We start from the raw sequence: 18,899 nt of genomic DNA, 5'->3' as shown, positions 1-18,899 counted from the left end.
TTAAGTAGCAGAAATTATTCAAGGGAAAGAGGTCAAGCAGAAGAGCAAATCAGCTACTGCTCAAAACTCATGATCTTCATACATTGTGCAAGAAAGTCAAATATTTGCTTCAACCACCATAATGTAACCATTAACTCTTGCTTCAGATTCTGGCACTATCTGACTCCATTTAAAGGTCACATTGGTTAAGAAAAATAGTTATCACCACCTATTCAGAACAGATATATTATCAATAAAGATTTCAAACAGGAAAGTGCTTCCATAACTTCTACAATGCCTCTAACAAGCACCGATCTTTTCTCACTATGCAGGGAATGATTACATGCCAAACACTACTCAAAGAAACAGCCCCTGCAGTATTATTTAGCTGATGAATTTCTTGAATTCACAACTAGCAACAATTTAATAATCCTGAATTACCAAAGATTAGGCATTTTGAAATACGTCATTAACAAACAACTGTTTTCCCACCTATCAGAGCAAGAAATATCATTTCACAATACTATATTTCTCTTGGATGCTTACTTCTGCACTAGTTAATCAAACCATTTGACCATGAGTTAGCACTGATATTTGACACACATGAGAAATATTATTCCATTTGCAACAACCCAATCATTGGATACTCACCACAGCAATAACAGGAATAAGCACTCCCAGATTCCCTGCGCTACTGGAGGCCTGGAAAGGTAAAAGGAAATTATCAAAACATCTAAAACATCAAAAGCATTTCTACAATACCTGCTACAAGACATCACACATTCCCACTGTCTATGCAAATGAAAACATGTATTGCCAATTACAACTCTATACCTTGCAAACAGATGTGCACGAGATGATCAAGAGAGCATCCTAGAAATCCACAGGACTTCCTCAGGGCACACCCTGGAGTCTTTTAGCAAAGCTTTGCAGGGGACTCCTCACAGACTACTGGGATTCTTTTTCTCTCTCCCAGCAAAAGGTCTACGTTTGGAAGTTAGGTATTATGCCTTTAGCTAAAATGGGGGGGAATATTCATTGATATCACATCTATTCTGGCATTCAACAGCTACAGGAAAAATGCTGATATTAAATGGGTGGCCATAGACAAGTGTTAAATGTTTACTAAGTCTCATTTGACTTGCAAAATGAAGCAAAAATTGACAAGTTTATAAAAGACACAGTTTTCAAGAGTTTATTTAAGCAGTAGGAGCAGCTTTTTCCATTGAAATAGAAGCATAAGGAAAATACATATTTCCTTTGACTTCTTAGGCCTTTCTAATTGTACTCTATACAAGAGGTTTTGCTCTTGGCTAAATACAGTGTTTGAGAACTGAAAACATTCACTGCATACAGGACATTGTCTCTCATGTTCTCTGATGAGGCGAACAGTGACAGCACAGATAACCATGCTCAGAGAGCTCTCTGAGGTCTTGCCCTACCTCCCATACTCCTACATACTGGATTTGGGAGGTAGAGATCTCTCCACCTTTCCCCTTGTAAGAACCCAGTTACAGAAACCGCTGGTCCCGCAGGGCAGAGGCAAGGCAGACACACTAACAGAGTACAGCTTTGCATGAAGTGGAGTAAACCAGAAGGAAGCAATTAAAAAGAGGAAGAAGGAAGGAAGGGCAAGAGAGAAAAACAAAGCCAAACAGCCCTCAGATGAAACAGTAATGATACTGTAGTGTCCAAGATAAAGCAAAACAAAAGATGGACCCTTAAATATTTCTGAAGTGACTCGAACAGCACTCGAGTTTCTCTAAGGGGTAGGAACAACTGGAAAAAGTCACTGTATTTTTTTTTGCTAGCATCAGGACAGCCCACTGCACATGACAAACTGCTGCAGAGTTCAGGTGCAAGCTGATGGCAAGAACCCAGCATAGGACATCAATAGAAGTGTAGAAAACTCACTTTTCTACTAGCATTTTTGTTACAGAATTGGAGATCAGCCTCTTTATGATAATCTATGGCACTGAGGATGAAGAAGACGCATTGAATCCCATCCCTGGGCATATTCGAGGGACATCTGTGTTAACTATCATCAACATCCAAAAAACCCCAAGTCTCTCAGAAGCCACTTATATGATTGAAAAATCCAATCTGACACAGAAAAAAATAAGCCACTGAATTTGCTCACTAATTAGTGAGCAAATTTAAGTCCATAAAAAGGCATACTGAGAAGCAAGGACATAGCAAACCATGAAAGAATGTTTGGGAGCAAAGCATGGGTACTGTTTTAGCTCCTTGACCTCTTCCAGAAAATTAAGTAACCCAGTCTTCAGAATACCTTTCAGAACTTTTACTCTACATTGAGTGAAGAGTGTTCTAGTGAAAACTGCTATCAGTATCTTTATCATAAAGAAACACTGCCTCCTAGCTCAAATCCATGTTAAATCAATCATGTATTTTTCTGTTTGCAGGTAGCTTTAATCCACTGCAGCAGTTTGTCTCCCATAGTGACTCCTAAACTCAGAGAAAGAGTATCTCTGAAAGGAGGAGAGAGGAAACTAATTTAGAAGCATCATTTTAGACCAATGTTTACAGTATGTTCTTCACAATTGCAACTTGCTTATCTGCAGTTAAAAGAAACAATGAAACCCATGGAGAGAGATTTTCCACCACAGACTTCCTGAAAAGCAGATTCTAGACATGTGTTAGCTCCCTTTTAAGAAACAGTTGCTGTCCCTGATTAAATGCAGTCTATCTTCAAAGCAAACAGACTCATTTCAAAGGGATTTACCAAGAGTTCACCCTTCCCATAAAGGAATAAAGAACTTAGCACTATTAAAATGTAGCATGCACGGGGGGTGGGGCGGAAATAGGTTACAAAGAAGCACCACATTGTTCCTTTCACTACTAGGAAAATGTACCTATTTCAAACAGAAGTGTTACCTATCTGCCCTAAGAAGCAAGGAACAGCTCCCAAACCACACCAGTGACAAAATCTTACCAGTACAAACACATTTGAATTACTGAAACATAAAATTGTATATTTTGTATATAAAATCACTATCAAACATGTGAGGTTTTTACAGTTAAAACCAGCGAACATCTGACCTTCAGTGCCGGTCCTTTTTCGCTTGCTCTCTCACTAGCTCTCTTTCCTTCTAGCCCAAGCTGAACAAACAGTTCCAGCAGGTTCATCAGTAGTTCATCCACAAGGTGTTCTCCTTGAATGTTAGCAGCAATGTTAGCCAGGGCATTAATGACTGCTAAAGAACAGTGTCTGGGGAGAAAGAACAGTTATGAACAAGCAATTCCTCAAAGTTCTGTATTTTCAGTGCTTTCTTTATAATGCTGATAGTAACTCTTGTAACAAGGCTGCTGCCATTCTTTCACTGCCATTTTTTTGGGTGGTGGTGTTTCTATGAGTAGCACATCACTAATGACTGAAATGCAATCAGTATTTAAATGAAAAATTATTTGTAAGCTTTGTCTCTTTATGATGTTATTACAGCCAAAAGGAAATTACTTTCCTGTACCAGATACAGCTACAGATGAAAAGCAGCAGAGAGCTGTGTTTCTAGATTGGGAAAGCTCTTAAATGGAAGAATCAGAACTAGGGTGAGTTCTGATTGCTGAGATTACACTGGGACAGACAGTAGGCTAAAATGTACTGAAGGAATAGTATCCTTGATTACTCACGTACTACATTAAAAGATACTCAGCCAACCCCAACTATCAACAAAGTCAGTGACAATCTTTAGTTATAACAGACACTACAATGCAGACTAAGATACTGAGCATTAAATTGTTAATGGTTTGGATTTAAACCCTAACATGTACTGGGACCACATTAAAAACCAAAACCACCACTCACACACAAAACCCAGTGGAACATCATCAGCTTTTCTAGGCTAAGATATTAATTACTCTGGTTACAGATAAGGTACAACCATCTACAAACATTTAACTCCTTAGAAAAGGAAAAAATCAATACTACCTGTAGTGAAAACCATTTTTATAAATCTCCACATTATGAAATGCTACTGTTTTTTAAATAATACATTACTTCTCAAAACCAAAGGAAAAAAAAAAAAAGCAGTGCTATTTATAACCTGGTTATAAAACTTAAAGTGGGAAAAATGTGAAAATCACTCAAGTAGCATAAAGGAAATCAACGTAGTATTCATACAATTCAGGGACGCAGCTAAGTGTTACCTGTATCCATGATCCTTATAGTCTTTTGTGGCAGAGTAAACAACTGAGCTGGCTTTAACACTGATCTGCTGAAACAGATTCCACACCTCCTGGTAAATATATTGCTGTAAAAAAAACCCAAACAAGCAAATCAGTGAGTAAAGCTTACTGAATACAATCTCTCTAAACAACCACCCTGTAAAACACAGTATTTTACATAATAAAGTAAAATGAACATAACAAAATAAAGAAAAGGGATCATGAACTGGCCCTCTCTTAGCCAGTTTTTTCCTTACATTTCCAGTGATGACCAAGCAGCCCAGCTGATCAATAATGAGTACATCAAGATGAGAAGGTGGCTGGCAAAACTTCTGCTGTAAGATCTGTAGGATGGGTTCCATCATTTTTGGGGTGTCCCTCAGTGCCACTGCAATGTGTCCTAGAGCACGAATCGTGTGGTCAGGAATCAAATGAGCTTCCCTGTTACAAAACAAATAAACAAAAACCACCGTACACGTAACTGTTCAACAGTTAAAGACCTCCAAGCACAGCTACCTTTCACATAAGAGACAGCTGACATACTAAATTCAAACAGTTTTAATATGAACACTCTTGATACCCATCTACTCCTAACATTAATATTAGAGATATACTTGCACAAGCTGGTTTTCAAAATAAAACATAAACCCCCAAACCCCCCACAAACGCATTATCCAAGAAACCCACACTAATCCATGAACAAACTGTTCTAGAAACAACACCGAAAAGAGGTAAAAGTGATCTGCAAGACACTTCAGATATTACAGTCAGACCAGCTACTATAGGACCTCCCTTTGACAGTTTCTTGGTTGGCCGGTCTCTTAAAGGTGAAGCAAGCCAAATGCCACAAGTGACACGCTGAATAATGAATCAGATAAAAATGAATCCATACCTCTCAGTATGAAAATGAGAGCACAAGCTCTGCAAAGGTTTGCATGGGAAAATCTTGACCCCACACAAGCTCACTAATCACAGAGATACTTAACTCTAAAATAAAGCTGCCTGTACATCAATCTTAGAGTAAGCTTCAGCTTCACCAAGTGAATTAAAAATTGATTTGATGACGGAGAACTTACTTATCACTCTCCTGAGAGATGTACAGACGGTTAGATAAACTGGCAAGGAAGGCCTCAACAATCACTGAATCTATAGTCAAGCCAGCTTTCAAGCACCTGAAATAACAACAAACAGAAAACCTGCTGGAACAGTGGAAAAAAAATATGCATAAGTGAAACATTTCACTTTTTACTGCTGTAAACACATTACAGGTAGAAGGGAAAAGAGGTATACTGAAGAACTGCCTGCCTATGAAAACTGCAGATGTATTTTAAATACCGATCAGTTTCTACCACTGTTTTCTCCAGAAACAATGAAGAGGGGAATAAGCAATAAGGTAAACTCAGAACCCACTGCTTTAGAAACTTCAGTCCCTTATCTCTAGTCACCAGCTATTTGTCTTCCCTCCAGCTCTCTGTAGCTGTCTACAAGAGAATAATAATCACCACACTGCCCACATTTTAGTGCTTCACAATCCTGTTACAGAGGCTCACTTAACACGACAATCAAAGCAGAAAACAAAAACCCACTGAATATCGAACTGGTGACTGCATGAATTACATATGTGGGAAGCAAAACAATGAGACCAAATTGTAATTTTACAATGTGGACACAAACAGAACCTGGAGATGTGGTGCGGGGCTGGAACTAAATGATCATAAGGTCCTTTCCAGCCCAAACCATTCCATGATTGTGTCCAAACAAAAATGAAGTCATGATCAAAAAAGGCAAAAAGCCTTTACCAGAGGCACAGAGCAGCATCTTCCCAATGGTCATAATGCTTTTCTGGTAGGCAAACAGAACACATATTCCAACATGGTGCAAATCTCTCTTACCGGCAGATGTTGTCTATGGCAATGTCACGCAGCTGCTCATACATGGATGGTTGACTTTTCTTGCCTGGCATTACATTTAGAGTGGACTCTGAATGCTCATTGGTGACACTAATCTTGATGTCATTGCCACCTACTAAGAACAGAGAGTACGGAGATCAACACCATGTGAAATACCCTTTTTCCCCAAGATGAGAGCACACAGGCACAGCAATATCTGGCGAGTGTAAACCACTATTTTACAGCTTAGAAAATTAAGCTGAAGAAATCTGGAAGTGCACGTGTTGTCACTACCTGCACCAGATATTACTGCATTTAACTATTTCTAAATAATTATTCCTAAAGTTAGCCACCTTCAGTTACCATTTTACCTGTTCTGCTTTAGAATTCCAATTCTGCTTTTGCATTTGCAAGTGATTTAAACTGAACATTATTCTCTTTTAAACCATAATATGATATTATAATTTTAAAACAACAACAAAAAACCTGCCAAATGTCATTAGGAAGATCATGGGGCTGGAGCAGAGGAGGTATATGGAGAGTCTGAGGAACACAGCCTTATTCAGCCTGGAGAAAAAGTGGCTTTGGAGAGACCTAACAGCTGCCTTCTATACTGCAGTAACATTCTTTAGGTGGTGATCTCACTCAGGACAGAAGTGCTGAGTTTCAGCAAAAGATGCTCAGCAGTATTACTACTAGGATAAAATGTAGTTCTACACACGCTGCTTGCCTTTAGATACAGCTGTATCAGAATGTGATTGGCATTCCTCCTCTCCACCTCCAAAAAACCCCACAAAAATCATCTCCATTTCCTCCTATACAAAATATCCAAAAGCATCAAAAAGCATGTAAGCTGGAAAGCAACCACTCGCATGTCCTTTGGAATGCGGCCTTTTCTCCTTTACCTGTGTGATACTGGCTATGATACTTGTAAAGTTTCACAAGCACCGGGGAAGGTATCACAAGAAAGTCTCTCAAGGATGGATTGACAGAATGAACCACAACAGGAAACCTCTCACACAAACGTCCTAGACCCTAAAAAAGAAAAACAAAAATACAACACTTAGAATAAAACAGCACAATTTTTATTTCAACTGTTAAGATTGCAACTTCAGCTCAGTAGGAAAAAAACAACCCAAGGCAAAACGAACTACATGTAGTTCTGAGGGGTTCAGTTTTTAGGAGAAGATTTAGGCATTTTAAGCCTCTAATTCTTTCAGATTCTAGAGTGCATCACGCCAGTCACTGCTGCTCGCTTCCTGGGTGATTCCACAGGAGTTAAGATGAAATGAACGGCACTCCCTAAAAAAAGAAAGTTACAGGACAAGTTCCAACATTTAAGAATGTTGGAATCCTGGTAACTTTACTGTTTACTATGTGGTGGAAAATACCACATTTGTAAGACTATGAGTAAGTGCCAAATAAGATGACAAAATTTAGAGTAACCAAGCCTTAGTCTTAGAACTTGTAATATGCCAGTCCCAGTATTTGAAGTGTTTATCTAATGGACTAAGAAGCCAAATATTTCAGAAATTAAATACTGGTAAAAAAACCCTCATGAATATTATTCTTCAAGAAGTAGGTGAGCTAAGAGAATTTTGAAAGCACTGCTCTATTACAGTTCTAGTTTCCACAACAGACCTCTAAAATCCAAATGTAGAACACATTCATGGGAAGTAACACAAATAGCAGATAAAAAGTGTTCTTCTCCCACAACTATCACTGTAATGTCAAATACTGTAAAGACAGACCTGCAGACAGCAAATTAGCAGTGGCAAGTGAGCAATGATGACTTTGCTTGAGGTTTTTGACTGCAGTTTCTCCGATAACTTGATGCACAGGTTTTCTGCACCTGAAATAAAGATAAACTTTTCTGGTTTATTTTTCATCAGATGTATTATTAGGCCATACACAATCCAATGCTTACTGGAATTTCTAAAATTTAACAGTTTCACTCTTCTCATGCTACAGTTTCCCAAAGAGATTCAGTCCTTCTCCTGTTAAAACAGTTTTGGAAACTGAGTATCTGCACCAAACAGCTCTGCCAAACACTGAGAGAATGACAGTACTGAAAGTTGATTTTCAGTGTACTTTATATATGACAGAAATTAAGTACTGCAAGGTTCAAAGGAAAAAAATCCTTCACATGCACAAACTATATAAGAAAATAGAGAAAAAGTGAGAGAGAGCTTCCCAGTCCTGTTAGCAATGAAGAAAAAACATCATTTTTACTGAGAAACATGTAAGACACTAAGAGCAATAATTAAAAACAAACTAGAAAATAAGCAGCTGCGTCTAATGCAGCAATTAGACCATCTCCTGCAGATAAGCGAACAGGATGATTCTGTTTCCATTTCTATAGAGATGTCTAATTACCTACTCAACTAATTTGACAACTTTTTGATGGAAGCTTTACTCTTGTGTTCTAACTACAAAAAGTATCTTGCTGAAATTGATTTTATATTTCTCTGAGCATCATCTATTCTCAGACCTTGTAAGTATTTCTACAACTTAAAGACAACAGACATTCCAGAGACTGAAGAGCATTTATTACCTTGTTCATCTTTGACAGCCCACACCATGAGATCCACACAGGCAGCATTAGCCTGACAACGCAGCTTTAAAGGACTCAGTTCATTGTGCAGCCGATCCACATCATGAAGGATTTTCTGAAGTTCTGACTGACTGGTGTTGAATTGCTCTAGCACAAAATCATGGATTTCCTTCACAAATAAGTTGGGAAGGTCTAAAGAAATAAAAGGAAACGGCATTGTACTAGAAGGATGGGAGTCAGTGTATCAGATTGACAGCGCATATAAAATTCATTGCTAAGTTATAAATAAAACTATTTAATGAACTTTCTGTCCTGACTACATGATAAATTTCATAGTGAAGTCCACCAGTGAGCAGACAACTGAAATGCTATCTATTAATCTTTTTAATAGTGCTTTTTAGTGGTTCTATTTCCATAGGACCTATTTTATATTGAAACATTTTGGAATACAAATTTTACAGCCTATGTAGAGTTCCCAGGAAATGCAAAGCCCAATGTTCAAGCACTCAATACAATGCAGACAATGCTTTGGACCTTAAACATAACGAAGGATAAATTAAAACAATGCAAACACTATACCTTTAATATAGTATAAGGTGTCTCTCAGCATTTTAAACTGAGCAAGATAAAGAGGGTCACTGAATGTTTTATAATAGAGATCCGTACTAGCACCCGTCTGAAAGAGAAAGGAAACAAGCTGCTAGATTCAAAAGTACTTTCCATTATATAAATAAATCTTCTTTTTTGAATCACGTGTTCTCCTACACAATGTAAGCAAGCATTTAACACAGGTACCAGAAGCAGCCTCACAGCTTTTCCTCCCTCTACTTTCACCAAAAGGAAAAGTACAGCCATTCAGTGCATCAAATAAGATTCACTGTTTTGATATGAAGAGCACATGTATGCTCCAACAGTGTTCTTAAAGAAAAAAGGACTTAAACCTCTTATTCTCAAAGAGAGAAACCTGTCTCCACTTAGGCCTACCTCAGCAGTACTTAAAGGAAAGCTGGAGCAAACACCAAAGTTACTTTCTTGCACAACTGAACACACAGTCTTTTCATCACAGCTTTACACCCAGAAGGAGATGAGGCTAACTCCATAAAATGTGGTGGAGGCTGTTAAAAGAACTGTTCCCAGGGAAGGAACAAGGATTTACAGAGCTACAGAAACAAGTATGTCACCTCTGAAAGCAAAGGTCCACAAACTTTACACTATTAAACTTGTAGAAATGACACCTAAGAAGGCAGCAGCGATTTCCAAGCCAGAAAAAGAAAACAACCAACACATGATAAAAAAAGACAGTGTTACTGTAATATGCAATAAAGACCTTAGTCTACTGCAAACCACTTTTGGGCAACCAATGCTGTAACTGAGTAAGATAAGAGTGCTAAAGTAAGAAACAGTTTATTTTTTAGAGAGAATAACTATTTCCTTCTATGTCAGTGAAGGACATTTCCCCTTCACCCCTGCATTTTACACAGTCCAAAGCTACACTTAAGCCACTGAAAGAACAGTTCAAACAGGAAATTAAGATAATTTCACAAAGAAACAGTCTTCCAATTATTTTTTCTTAAGACAAAAAAAACCCAAACCAACAAACAAATCTTTAAAAAAGGAATTTAAAAACACACCTCTGCAACTTCAGCTACAACTGCATCCAAGGTCTTCAGCAGAGAATCCGCAACAATCTGTTTCACCTATCGAGGAGAAAAAGTGAAAAGTAAAGAAAGGATGTTTCCTGATGATGACTCTAGACAGGAAAGCAACACAACTTTGCCCTTGCACAGAAAACAAGTCACTTGACTGCAAAGTGTCAGATGAAATTAAGGCTACAAGAATTTCTGGTTGCAAGAAGAAGATATACATTTGAGCCTCTGTTGCTGCTTGAAAATAGCTGCTGCAGGAAGCAAATATAGGCAGTAGTTTTTATCTCTTGTGTGAGTTCCCAGCAACTAAACCCTTTCAGGAAAGGGTCTCATTCTCACAGCAAAACTCAATCTTCTATTTCAGTAACTAGCAGTATGTAAGTTATCTCAGATCAAGTGCTCTGCAAGATTCAAACAGGAAGACACTGACATAAATTTATTTGATTTTACAAATTCTTCTTGGTTTATATGAGAGCTTTTAGGAATGCTATTGAAGCACTTTGTTAAATGCCAGAAAAATAACATTACACAAAGCTTGAGAGACAAACACAGCCTTTTTATTTGCAATTCTAAAAGCTTAAACTGCAAGGATTTCTAGCACAAATATCAAGAATGCAAACTCACTGCAGCCTTCATAAGAATGCATCACATACCATGTTCAACAGCTGACGGAGCATTTCCAGTGGGATGTTAAACTCTTTATTGTTGATGCCATTGAAAAGAGGAGAAACTGAAAAGCTGGAACTGATTGTAGAGAAATAATAATCAGGATCCAGTGCACTCCCATCAGGAAGATAAGAACCTGATCAGAAAAAATAATAGAAGATTAGGGAAAGAGAGGATGTATTAACTTTATTTACTGGTAATGTTCAGTCACTACTAAAGAGCTATTTCCAACACAGGCACAGTCTTTAACTTGCAACTATGAAGAGGCACATTTCAGCTAATCTACTGGCAAATCAAGACAGAAAATGATGAAAAAATACATTTGTTCATTAGAAGTTTACACAATGGAAGAATTCATTTCAATGACTTGTGTCCATGTCAGAGACAATGCTGACAAGAAGTCTCCCCATACTACTGACGTCCATTAACCTGAAAACCCAGAAACAGAGAATGCCCAAACTGTTAAAACCCTCAAAGGGCCAGACAAAACCAGAGATCCCCAAACATCTCAGATGCAGAGCTCCTCCACTTGATTCTGTGATCGACAGCTTATTTTCAAGCCCTGCTTTGACGTAAGAGCTCACAGCTAGAGCTCTACCAAAACTTAAAGGTTAAGAATTTGTATATTAATGCATGAAATTTTTTCATGTTTCTGCCTTGTATGATCTCAATTAACACACACTAGTGAGCATCCCGGTTTATCCTTTATCATTTCTCACAGCAGTAAATAACTACGTCTTACACAATGACCCATGTCACATTTACTTCATATGGAGCAGTTGTTTTAGATTTATACAATGTGCCACAAACGTTTCAAAATTCCAGATCCTAAGGCAACAATTCCGTTGTCTTGGGAAGCACAATATTCACACTTGTTCCTCAAAGCTACTCTGCCTAATCTCCTGAAATATTTTTGGCCTAGTTGAATTAAGCTCTTCAGTACTAGGCACAGCCAAGCAGCAAGGAAATCAGATGTCTCTCAGAAACAAATAAGCTTGGAAACCACTCGTGTTAATAGTAATTTCCTACTGTCTTTATCTCCCAAAATTTGTTAGCATCCTAGCATGCATGTACCAGAGAATTACTGTAAGAATTCCAGAGGGCATAGAAAGAGGCCAAATTTTTGTTTTTAATTTTCCATAAACAGTAACAAAACCCCAGAATCACACACCATTTCTTTGCAAAATAATTTACCTTCAAAGTAATGAATTGCAGATCCTCCAGGAGAGCTGGGAGGGGGAATTCCACGTTCAGGACTAACCTGAAACATTACAAAAAAGCCATTACTTAAAAACTACTTATAAAACATTGAAAAATCTTCCAGAGAATGGTTTGTACATTTTATAATGGATCACAGCTTCAAGCGAAACTAAGAGGAACTACTCACTGCCAGACCAAACAGCTCCCTTCCAGCCAAAAAAGGGAAGTTAAAAAAAGCCAGTTCAGTGCTTTTGACTAACAGGAAGCTGTAAGAATAACTCATGTCTTATATGAAACCATGCTAGTAACAATCTCTGGTTTTAACACCAGCACCTGAGTCCATTTTTCCCCTAAAACAACATCATCCACAGCTCCTGCTGAAACCAAAGGGAGCTCATGTATCCTCAGCACATCTGAGGACTTTAACCATTAAGTGCCATCTTCCTAAATTCACAGATATATATCATAATGTTTCTGCACAACACAGAGAACAGTGTTTGCCAATTGTTCCATGTGAAGACTTATTAGTACAGTTAATTTAACAGTCACTGATTGTTCTGTAGCTCAGAAACTAAAAACTATTTTGAAACTCAGTTGTGGAATCAAAATAAAGATCTCTGATCAAACAATGTGTTAAGAGACTGTCTGTATACCCAGGCTTAATGCTGTCTTAACTTTGCCAAAGACCATGAAATCGTCTAAGCACCAACTCCAACACAGAGCAAGTCATACAGACCTGTGAGATACTAGATACACTGCTGGCTTTTCTCTTTAGTGTTCCTTCTTGGCAAACAGTGAGTAGAGAACTGGGGAGAATTGATCTGAAATCATTAAAGGATCGTCGGCGAATTCCTTCAAGCTCTTCTGGAACTCTCAGGGAGTGTGGGGGAATTTTGGGGAAAAGCTTTGAAAGAAGAGCCTCCTCTGAATTGCTGTAGCGACCAAAGGCTCGAGAGATTCCTATCAGGCAGGGCACTGCATACTTGCATAAATATACTGGAAGAGAAAAACACACAAAACAGTATGTTGACAGTAACTCAGAACTACTATTTCATAGTTTTGCTACCACATCACTAAACTACTTCAGCCTTATGTGCTTTACAAATACACTTAATGCACTTCCACTTCCATATTTACCAGCCAGCAACAGAATAAATACGTGCTGAAGGAAACTGAAAGCAAAGCTACTCACTTTTCAGGAGTGATTCTGATAACTAGAAAACACGAGAGAAGTCCAAAGGACAGGAGTTTCAAATATAGTAACAATTTTAATAGTACCTTTATCATGCATTTGCGGCGTCTGGCACATTCCCAACAGGAACTGCATTACTTGTAGAATTGCATCCAAAATCTAAAGTAATCAAGACAGACATATAAAAACATCTTTTGGTGAAGAGATATTATCTCATACTAGATCACCACAACAAATGAAACTTGCAAATATTAAGGTAAGCACTTCTGTAAACAAGATGCTTTAATGCTGTGTGACTAAAGTAGTATCTCGCCCTCACCCAGGTCACAAAGCTGCTTTTGTCAAATCTGCAGTTAGCTGGTATGTACTAGCAGAATAAAACTGCAGCATTGCTGATCTCAGTATCAAAACCAGAATTCAGCTGACATTCTCTGACACCCAGAAGTAAGAGCTGATTTATTAATATCTTCTAGATACTTGAGTATCAATTAACACAAGCAAAATAATGCAGCAGTACAAATGTTAACCAATCCCTCTACAAAAGAGGAAGCAGCTGTGGCATACTCTAAACATTTGTCAACATTGCAGCATCTTTTCCAACCGAAATGATTCTATGACTGGGTACTACATCAGCACAAACTTAAAATAAACTCTACCTGCTCTCTGAGAGTCACATCCTTGTAAGCAACATCAGATAACAACGTTACCAAGCAGAAGCTGAAGTTTTCTGCCACTGGAAGCAAGCCTGCAAAGAAACAGACAGCAAATGAGCCACTTAAGCATTGCTGGAGAACACCAACATAGAAAGAGCAAATAATAATAAATGAAGAAGACATAAGTGATTCCTTTGTCATACAGTTCTGAGATAGAATGTAGAAAAACAGTATTACATAAAAAATTTAGAAATATACTCTAACCAGTAGAATTTCAGCATGAAATGTTAAAAGAATAATTTAAATAATTTCATTTTTTCCTAGGCTTTCAAATAATAATAAAACAATACAGTATTACATAAAAGTATTCCTACAGCAATTTCAAGAGATACCAAGTGAGCAAGAAATTAAGGAGTTTAAATAGCAACTAAGCATTAAAGTGAAGAATAGAGCGTACAAATCTTAGGTTCTGCTCTCCTGCTCTAACTGCTACACAATCTTCTCCAATTTAGTAACAAAATATATTGAGCATAGAATTATTTGGATAGTGTAATGTATTGCAAAGCAGTCAAGTAATAAAGCTAGGAGTTACTCAACTTTCTCTCTGCTGCTAAAGAAAATCAGTATTAAAGGCTGTTAAGTCAGAAGCTAAAACCCTAGCAGGACCTGCCAGCTCCCCTTGTACCATGTCCTGAATAACCTTTGTTATTTCTATTTCCTAGCTGTCATTCCATAGAAAGATCAAAAAAATCCAAATATCACCTCTGCTTTTCCGTGCATTGCTTTCTTCTATCCATTGGACTTTGGGCAGACCCTTCAGCAGTCGAAGGAGGTATGGAACCACGTTATCTTTGTGCTAAAGAGAAAAACACTCTTCTTAAAATGGAGAAGAAAAGCTGAACCATATCATCTCAAGCTACTTTACAGAGATAGAAAGACTACACTAACCACACACAGAACTTGCTTCTAGTGATTACTCCACAGGCTTCTTGAATATTGCAAAACTGATTTCAACACCAATTCACTGCTATAAATCCATTCTAGGCAACAGTTCACTCTCCATGAAAGTTGGAGAAAAAAACATTAAGAACAGTAATTAACCCCAAACAATTTATTAACTTACAAGGTCACACAATAATTTTAAGGCAGCTAGAAATTCAGAGCACCAGTCCCAATTCAGTACATGTGATCCATCTCATAGCCACCACTTCACACATCTTGTGTAACGCTTCAGCTTCCTAATCTGCAAATCAAAGGGGAGCACTTCCCTTCCTTAGAGATGGATTAATTAACTGCTGACTTTGGAAACAAACAAAAAAACGCTAGGAAACATGAACAGAACAGCCTTATTTAAACCATACTACAAAAAAATTAAAAACCCCACAACATTAATAACATGCATTCAAAGCTATATCATAGTAACCCAGTATTAAATAGGAAAAAATTCCCGATGCAAACCCTAGCAACATTAAACAGCTTAAAGTGAGGACTAATGCCTTTGGACATAGGGCTCTATATCCTTCCTTTCCTCTGCATGGAACACCACCACACCCAGGGTTTAAAGGGAAGAGAACCAGCTTGTCATTCACAGGCTGACAGATACAAAAGGGGTGCTTGCTTACAATGCAGCCTACATGCACTGTCTGTCTTTTTATCCTGGGTAGTGTCAGGTATGAAAAGGCCTATTACAAACCTGACATTCAGAAGCATGTAGGGAAGAACAAGCAATGACAAATATGGCTTGAGCAAATCCTCTTGAACAGCCTCTTTTCTCTCCATAAGCCATCATAACCAAAAAACATGACAGCAGTTTGGCTGTGGCAGTGCTATGACACACTCGTCAGTGCTGTCCTCATTTCCTTGTGCTCTCCTGCCTGCATCCATCTGTTCTCTCTGATCGTTTTACTTATTTTTATGACAAGTAAATACCAAATTTCCATTTTCACTGAACAACTAAACCTGAATTCATGCAAAAACTTTCACGTTAAATAGAGTTATAACTTAAGCAGGAAAAAATACCTGAAGGTCAGATTCAATTAGAAAGATTCCTAAAGCAATCACAGCATCTCTGCGACGCTCATCTAACTGGAAAATCCCGTGGAAATCCACTGGACACATACAGAGCAGTTTTTGTACCTGAAAAACAGTGGAGGGAACGAACAATGGAATAAGATTGAAACTGTCACGACCACCCAAGAGAACAGCAGTCAACGTGTGAAACGTGTATTTTACAAGTCCACCAGCAGAAATCAGGGAAGCAAACAACTAGCTTCCAACAACTCCCTTTACAGCACAGCCCTAGAGCCCAGCAAGCAATGGGCCTGGGAGCACCGGGACAACTGCAGATGTCTTCAGAGCAGAGGAAGCAGCTGGCTGTGCTTTTCAAGACTCATTCCTGTGCTTGAAGTGGACAGTAATCCTTCCACCTTCTGGAAGACAGGTGGCCATATTACTCTCCTTTAGTCATCAATCTCAATGAGAGCATCTAACGGTGAGGAAAAAGTGATGAATGACAGAAACTAAAGACAGAAAATTCTCAAGTCAAATATTTTTAGTACAACAGGGGTCAATTTAAGTTTTCTTCAACACTTGATCAAGTGTTTCCAGGTTTCAGAAGAATTTCTGAAACTTTCAGAGCATCACATTCACAAAGCTCATTCCTGCATCCCTCCTACAACAAAGCCTTCCTTCCACTAATTCATTGAGCATTTTGGATGGGCAAGAAATACGTTACATTAATTCCATTCCTGCAAACAAAAACTGGGTGGATGGAGCTTTGGTACAGCTGCACCAATGCCTTCTTCATATACAGCAATGAAAAATAAACTGTCACCTAGCTGGATAGGGCTTTTGCTCAAATCCTTTTTTAACACAACAGATTAAGTTTCAAGAACTATTATTTTCTCAATACTTTACCTATTATTTCTCTCCATAGCCTGCAAACACACATCTAAAAAATATAGTGAATCTCCCAAATACTCCCCCCCCCCCATGGAACTGTTAAGAAAGGGAAAATACCACAAGCATATTGTCTTTTGATAAATCCCCTTGACGTTAATAAATATTACCTTAAATGAACTGTCGTAATAACTATGTTTGAATCACAGAGTCACAGAATCCCAAGGGTTGGAAGGGACCTCAAGAGATCATCTGGTCCAACCCGCATATATACCAAGCTACTTCCAATTTAGATAACTCTTTAAACACTCTGCCTCTAAATTTCTAAGCCAAGAAACTATAAGAAACTATTTCCCTAGAGAATTAGAAGAATTTACTGGATGCTTTGTGGAATTCAAGATTCTGGTCCTTAAACTGACACACCTCCGAATTACGAGACCTGTAACACAACGCAAATAATCCTGAACAGAAAATACCAGAGGGAATACAAACTTTGTAAAGTAACTTCTGATGCATATGTCCCATGTCAGGTTAGTATCTGAGGTAATATGAGTGAATACCTTTTGCTACGTAAGAACTTTTAATATCATTTAAGTCTTGGAAGGGAAGTCCATAGATATTAGTCAACCAGCAGCAAAACTTAAAAAGAAAGTTATTCAGAGTTGGCTGTCAGACTAATAGTAGACTCCCAGAACAAGAACAAAGAAGCCTGCACCACCAGGCTGTCCACCTCTCCCCCCTGCAGTATCACTATGCTTGACCATGGCAGCTGCTCTGTGTCAGCAGTGTAAACCCATGAGGGGAACTACCCAGATGGAGATCCCACAGGTCTGGTTTGACGTTCAGGAGATAAACCTCCACCAGGCACATTTTATCTTGAGCTGATTCTGTCGCTTGGATTTAACCAGATACAAAGTAGAGCAACCAGCCCCAGTTAGACTGAGACTAATTACATCTACGAGACAATGTCCCACAAACTCAGGGACATGCAACTGCTGTGAGGACAGGATCCACGCTCCTCATGACGACATGGGGGCTGCTCCAACAGCACCGGCCACTGCTGCTGCTGTGACACCTCCTTCAAAGATGGTGGTTTTGGGTCAAGATGGGCTATGGGTGCCCCTCACAGGCCCAGCAGCCCCCACTGCCACAGGACAGCCCTCACCTGAGCACAGCAGCATTCCCCGGGCAGCGGCAGACACCCACCCGCGTGCCCCCAAACGTGACAGGGCCAAGGGAAGCGGCCCCGGCCGCGCACCTCACACAGGGCCACAACCGGACACCCTCCCCGCACACCCGGCACAAACATTCCCGCAGGAAGGGCTGGGGCCCCCCCCGCCGCGGCTCCCATCACACCGACCCTTCCACGCAGGCTCCACACGTGCGACAGAGACAAGCCCCGCTCGCATAACGACACTCCACACCGCAACTACGCGGCTCCCACACATGACAGCCCCAAAGCGCCACAGTCCTCACAGACGGAACCCCCACACGATCCGCTCCTCACCTTCTCCAGCGGCGCGGGGTTCTGCACCGCCAGCGACCGCGCCAGCGACAGCACCGTGTTGAAATAGAAGCCGCGCGCGGTGCCAGCGCTGCTCCCCCGCCCCGCACCAGGGCAGGGAGCAGCGGCCGCCGCCGCTGTGGTGCTGGCTGCAGCCGTGGCCGCTGTCGCAGCAGCCGCGGCTGCCGCTGCCACCGCTGCGGCAGCCATGTTGTGATGGAATGCCAGGGGCCGCCCTCCCGCCAGCCAGCAAGCCAGCCCCCTCCCCACTTTCCTCTCGCGAGATCACTAATTCGCGCGGGATCACAGCTCAAAGATGGCAGCGTCCGCTGCGGCTTCATAGCTCCGCCCCTCGCCGGTGCTCCTCCCTCCTGCAGCACTGCCCAAGGCCCCGCTCTACAAATGAGCGCCGTCTGCGCAATCACGGCTCCCTCCCCCGCCGCCATGGTTCTTCCTAGTACTCGCCTGTCCCTCAGCGCCGTTCCCGTGTGCCCATCCCACCCCGGGGAGGGGAGCCGTACGCAGTGGTTCCGCCC

General features: G+C 39.9%; 1 protein-coding gene across 2 annotated transcripts in view; it reads right to left on the bottom strand.

The window, feature by feature from the left end:
• PI4KA (phosphatidylinositol 4-kinase alpha) overlaps positions 1–18,578 on the bottom strand; it is a 56,990-nt gene extending 38,412 nt beyond the window's left edge. Inside the window, exons 1-19 of one of the 2 annotated variants that reach the window (XM_061370799.1) lie at positions 18,367–18,578; positions 15,981–16,097; positions 14,724–14,817; positions 13,965–14,053; positions 13,395–13,467; positions 12,853–13,112; positions 12,111–12,177; positions 10,904–11,052; positions 10,236–10,301; positions 9,184–9,280; positions 8,605–8,796; positions 7,802–7,902; positions 6,956–7,085; positions 6,054–6,186; positions 5,238–5,333; positions 4,419–4,602; positions 4,144–4,247; positions 3,040–3,208; positions 631–681 (exon numbers count right to left, since the gene is read on the bottom strand). In XM_061370799.1, the coding sequence (XP_061226783.1) occupies positions 631–681; positions 3,040–3,208; positions 4,144–4,247; positions 4,419–4,602; positions 5,238–5,333; positions 6,054–6,186; positions 6,956–7,085; positions 7,802–7,902; positions 8,605–8,796; positions 9,184–9,280; positions 10,236–10,301; positions 10,904–11,052; positions 12,111–12,177; positions 12,853–13,112; positions 13,395–13,467; positions 13,965–14,053; positions 14,724–14,817; positions 15,981–16,097; positions 18,367–18,573 (2,379 nt within the window). In that variant the 5' untranslated portion in view covers positions 18,574–18,578. The remainder of the gene's footprint in view (positions 1–630; positions 682–3,039; positions 3,209–4,143; positions 4,248–4,418; positions 4,603–5,237; positions 5,334–6,053; positions 6,187–6,955; positions 7,086–7,801; positions 7,903–8,604; positions 8,797–9,183; positions 9,281–10,235; positions 10,302–10,903; positions 11,053–12,110; positions 12,178–12,852; positions 13,113–13,394; positions 13,468–13,964; positions 14,054–14,723; positions 14,818–15,980; positions 16,098–18,366) is intronic. The other variant, XM_061370800.1, reaches the window with a different exon arrangement.
• Positions 18,579–18,899: the final 321 nt, after the last annotated feature.

The sequence above is a fragment of the Neopsephotus bourkii genome, unplaced genomic scaffold (genome assembly GCF_033783945.1).
Source record: "Neopsephotus bourkii isolate Nb327-2 ecotype Australia unplaced genomic scaffold, CSIRO-AGI_Nbou_v1 NB_1542, whole genome shotgun sequence".
Lineage (NCBI taxonomy): Eukaryota > Metazoa > Chordata > Aves > Psittaciformes > Psittacidae > Neopsephotus > Neopsephotus bourkii.
Note: the sequence above shows the minus strand (reverse complement) of the source record. Positions and strands in the feature narration are given on the sequence as shown.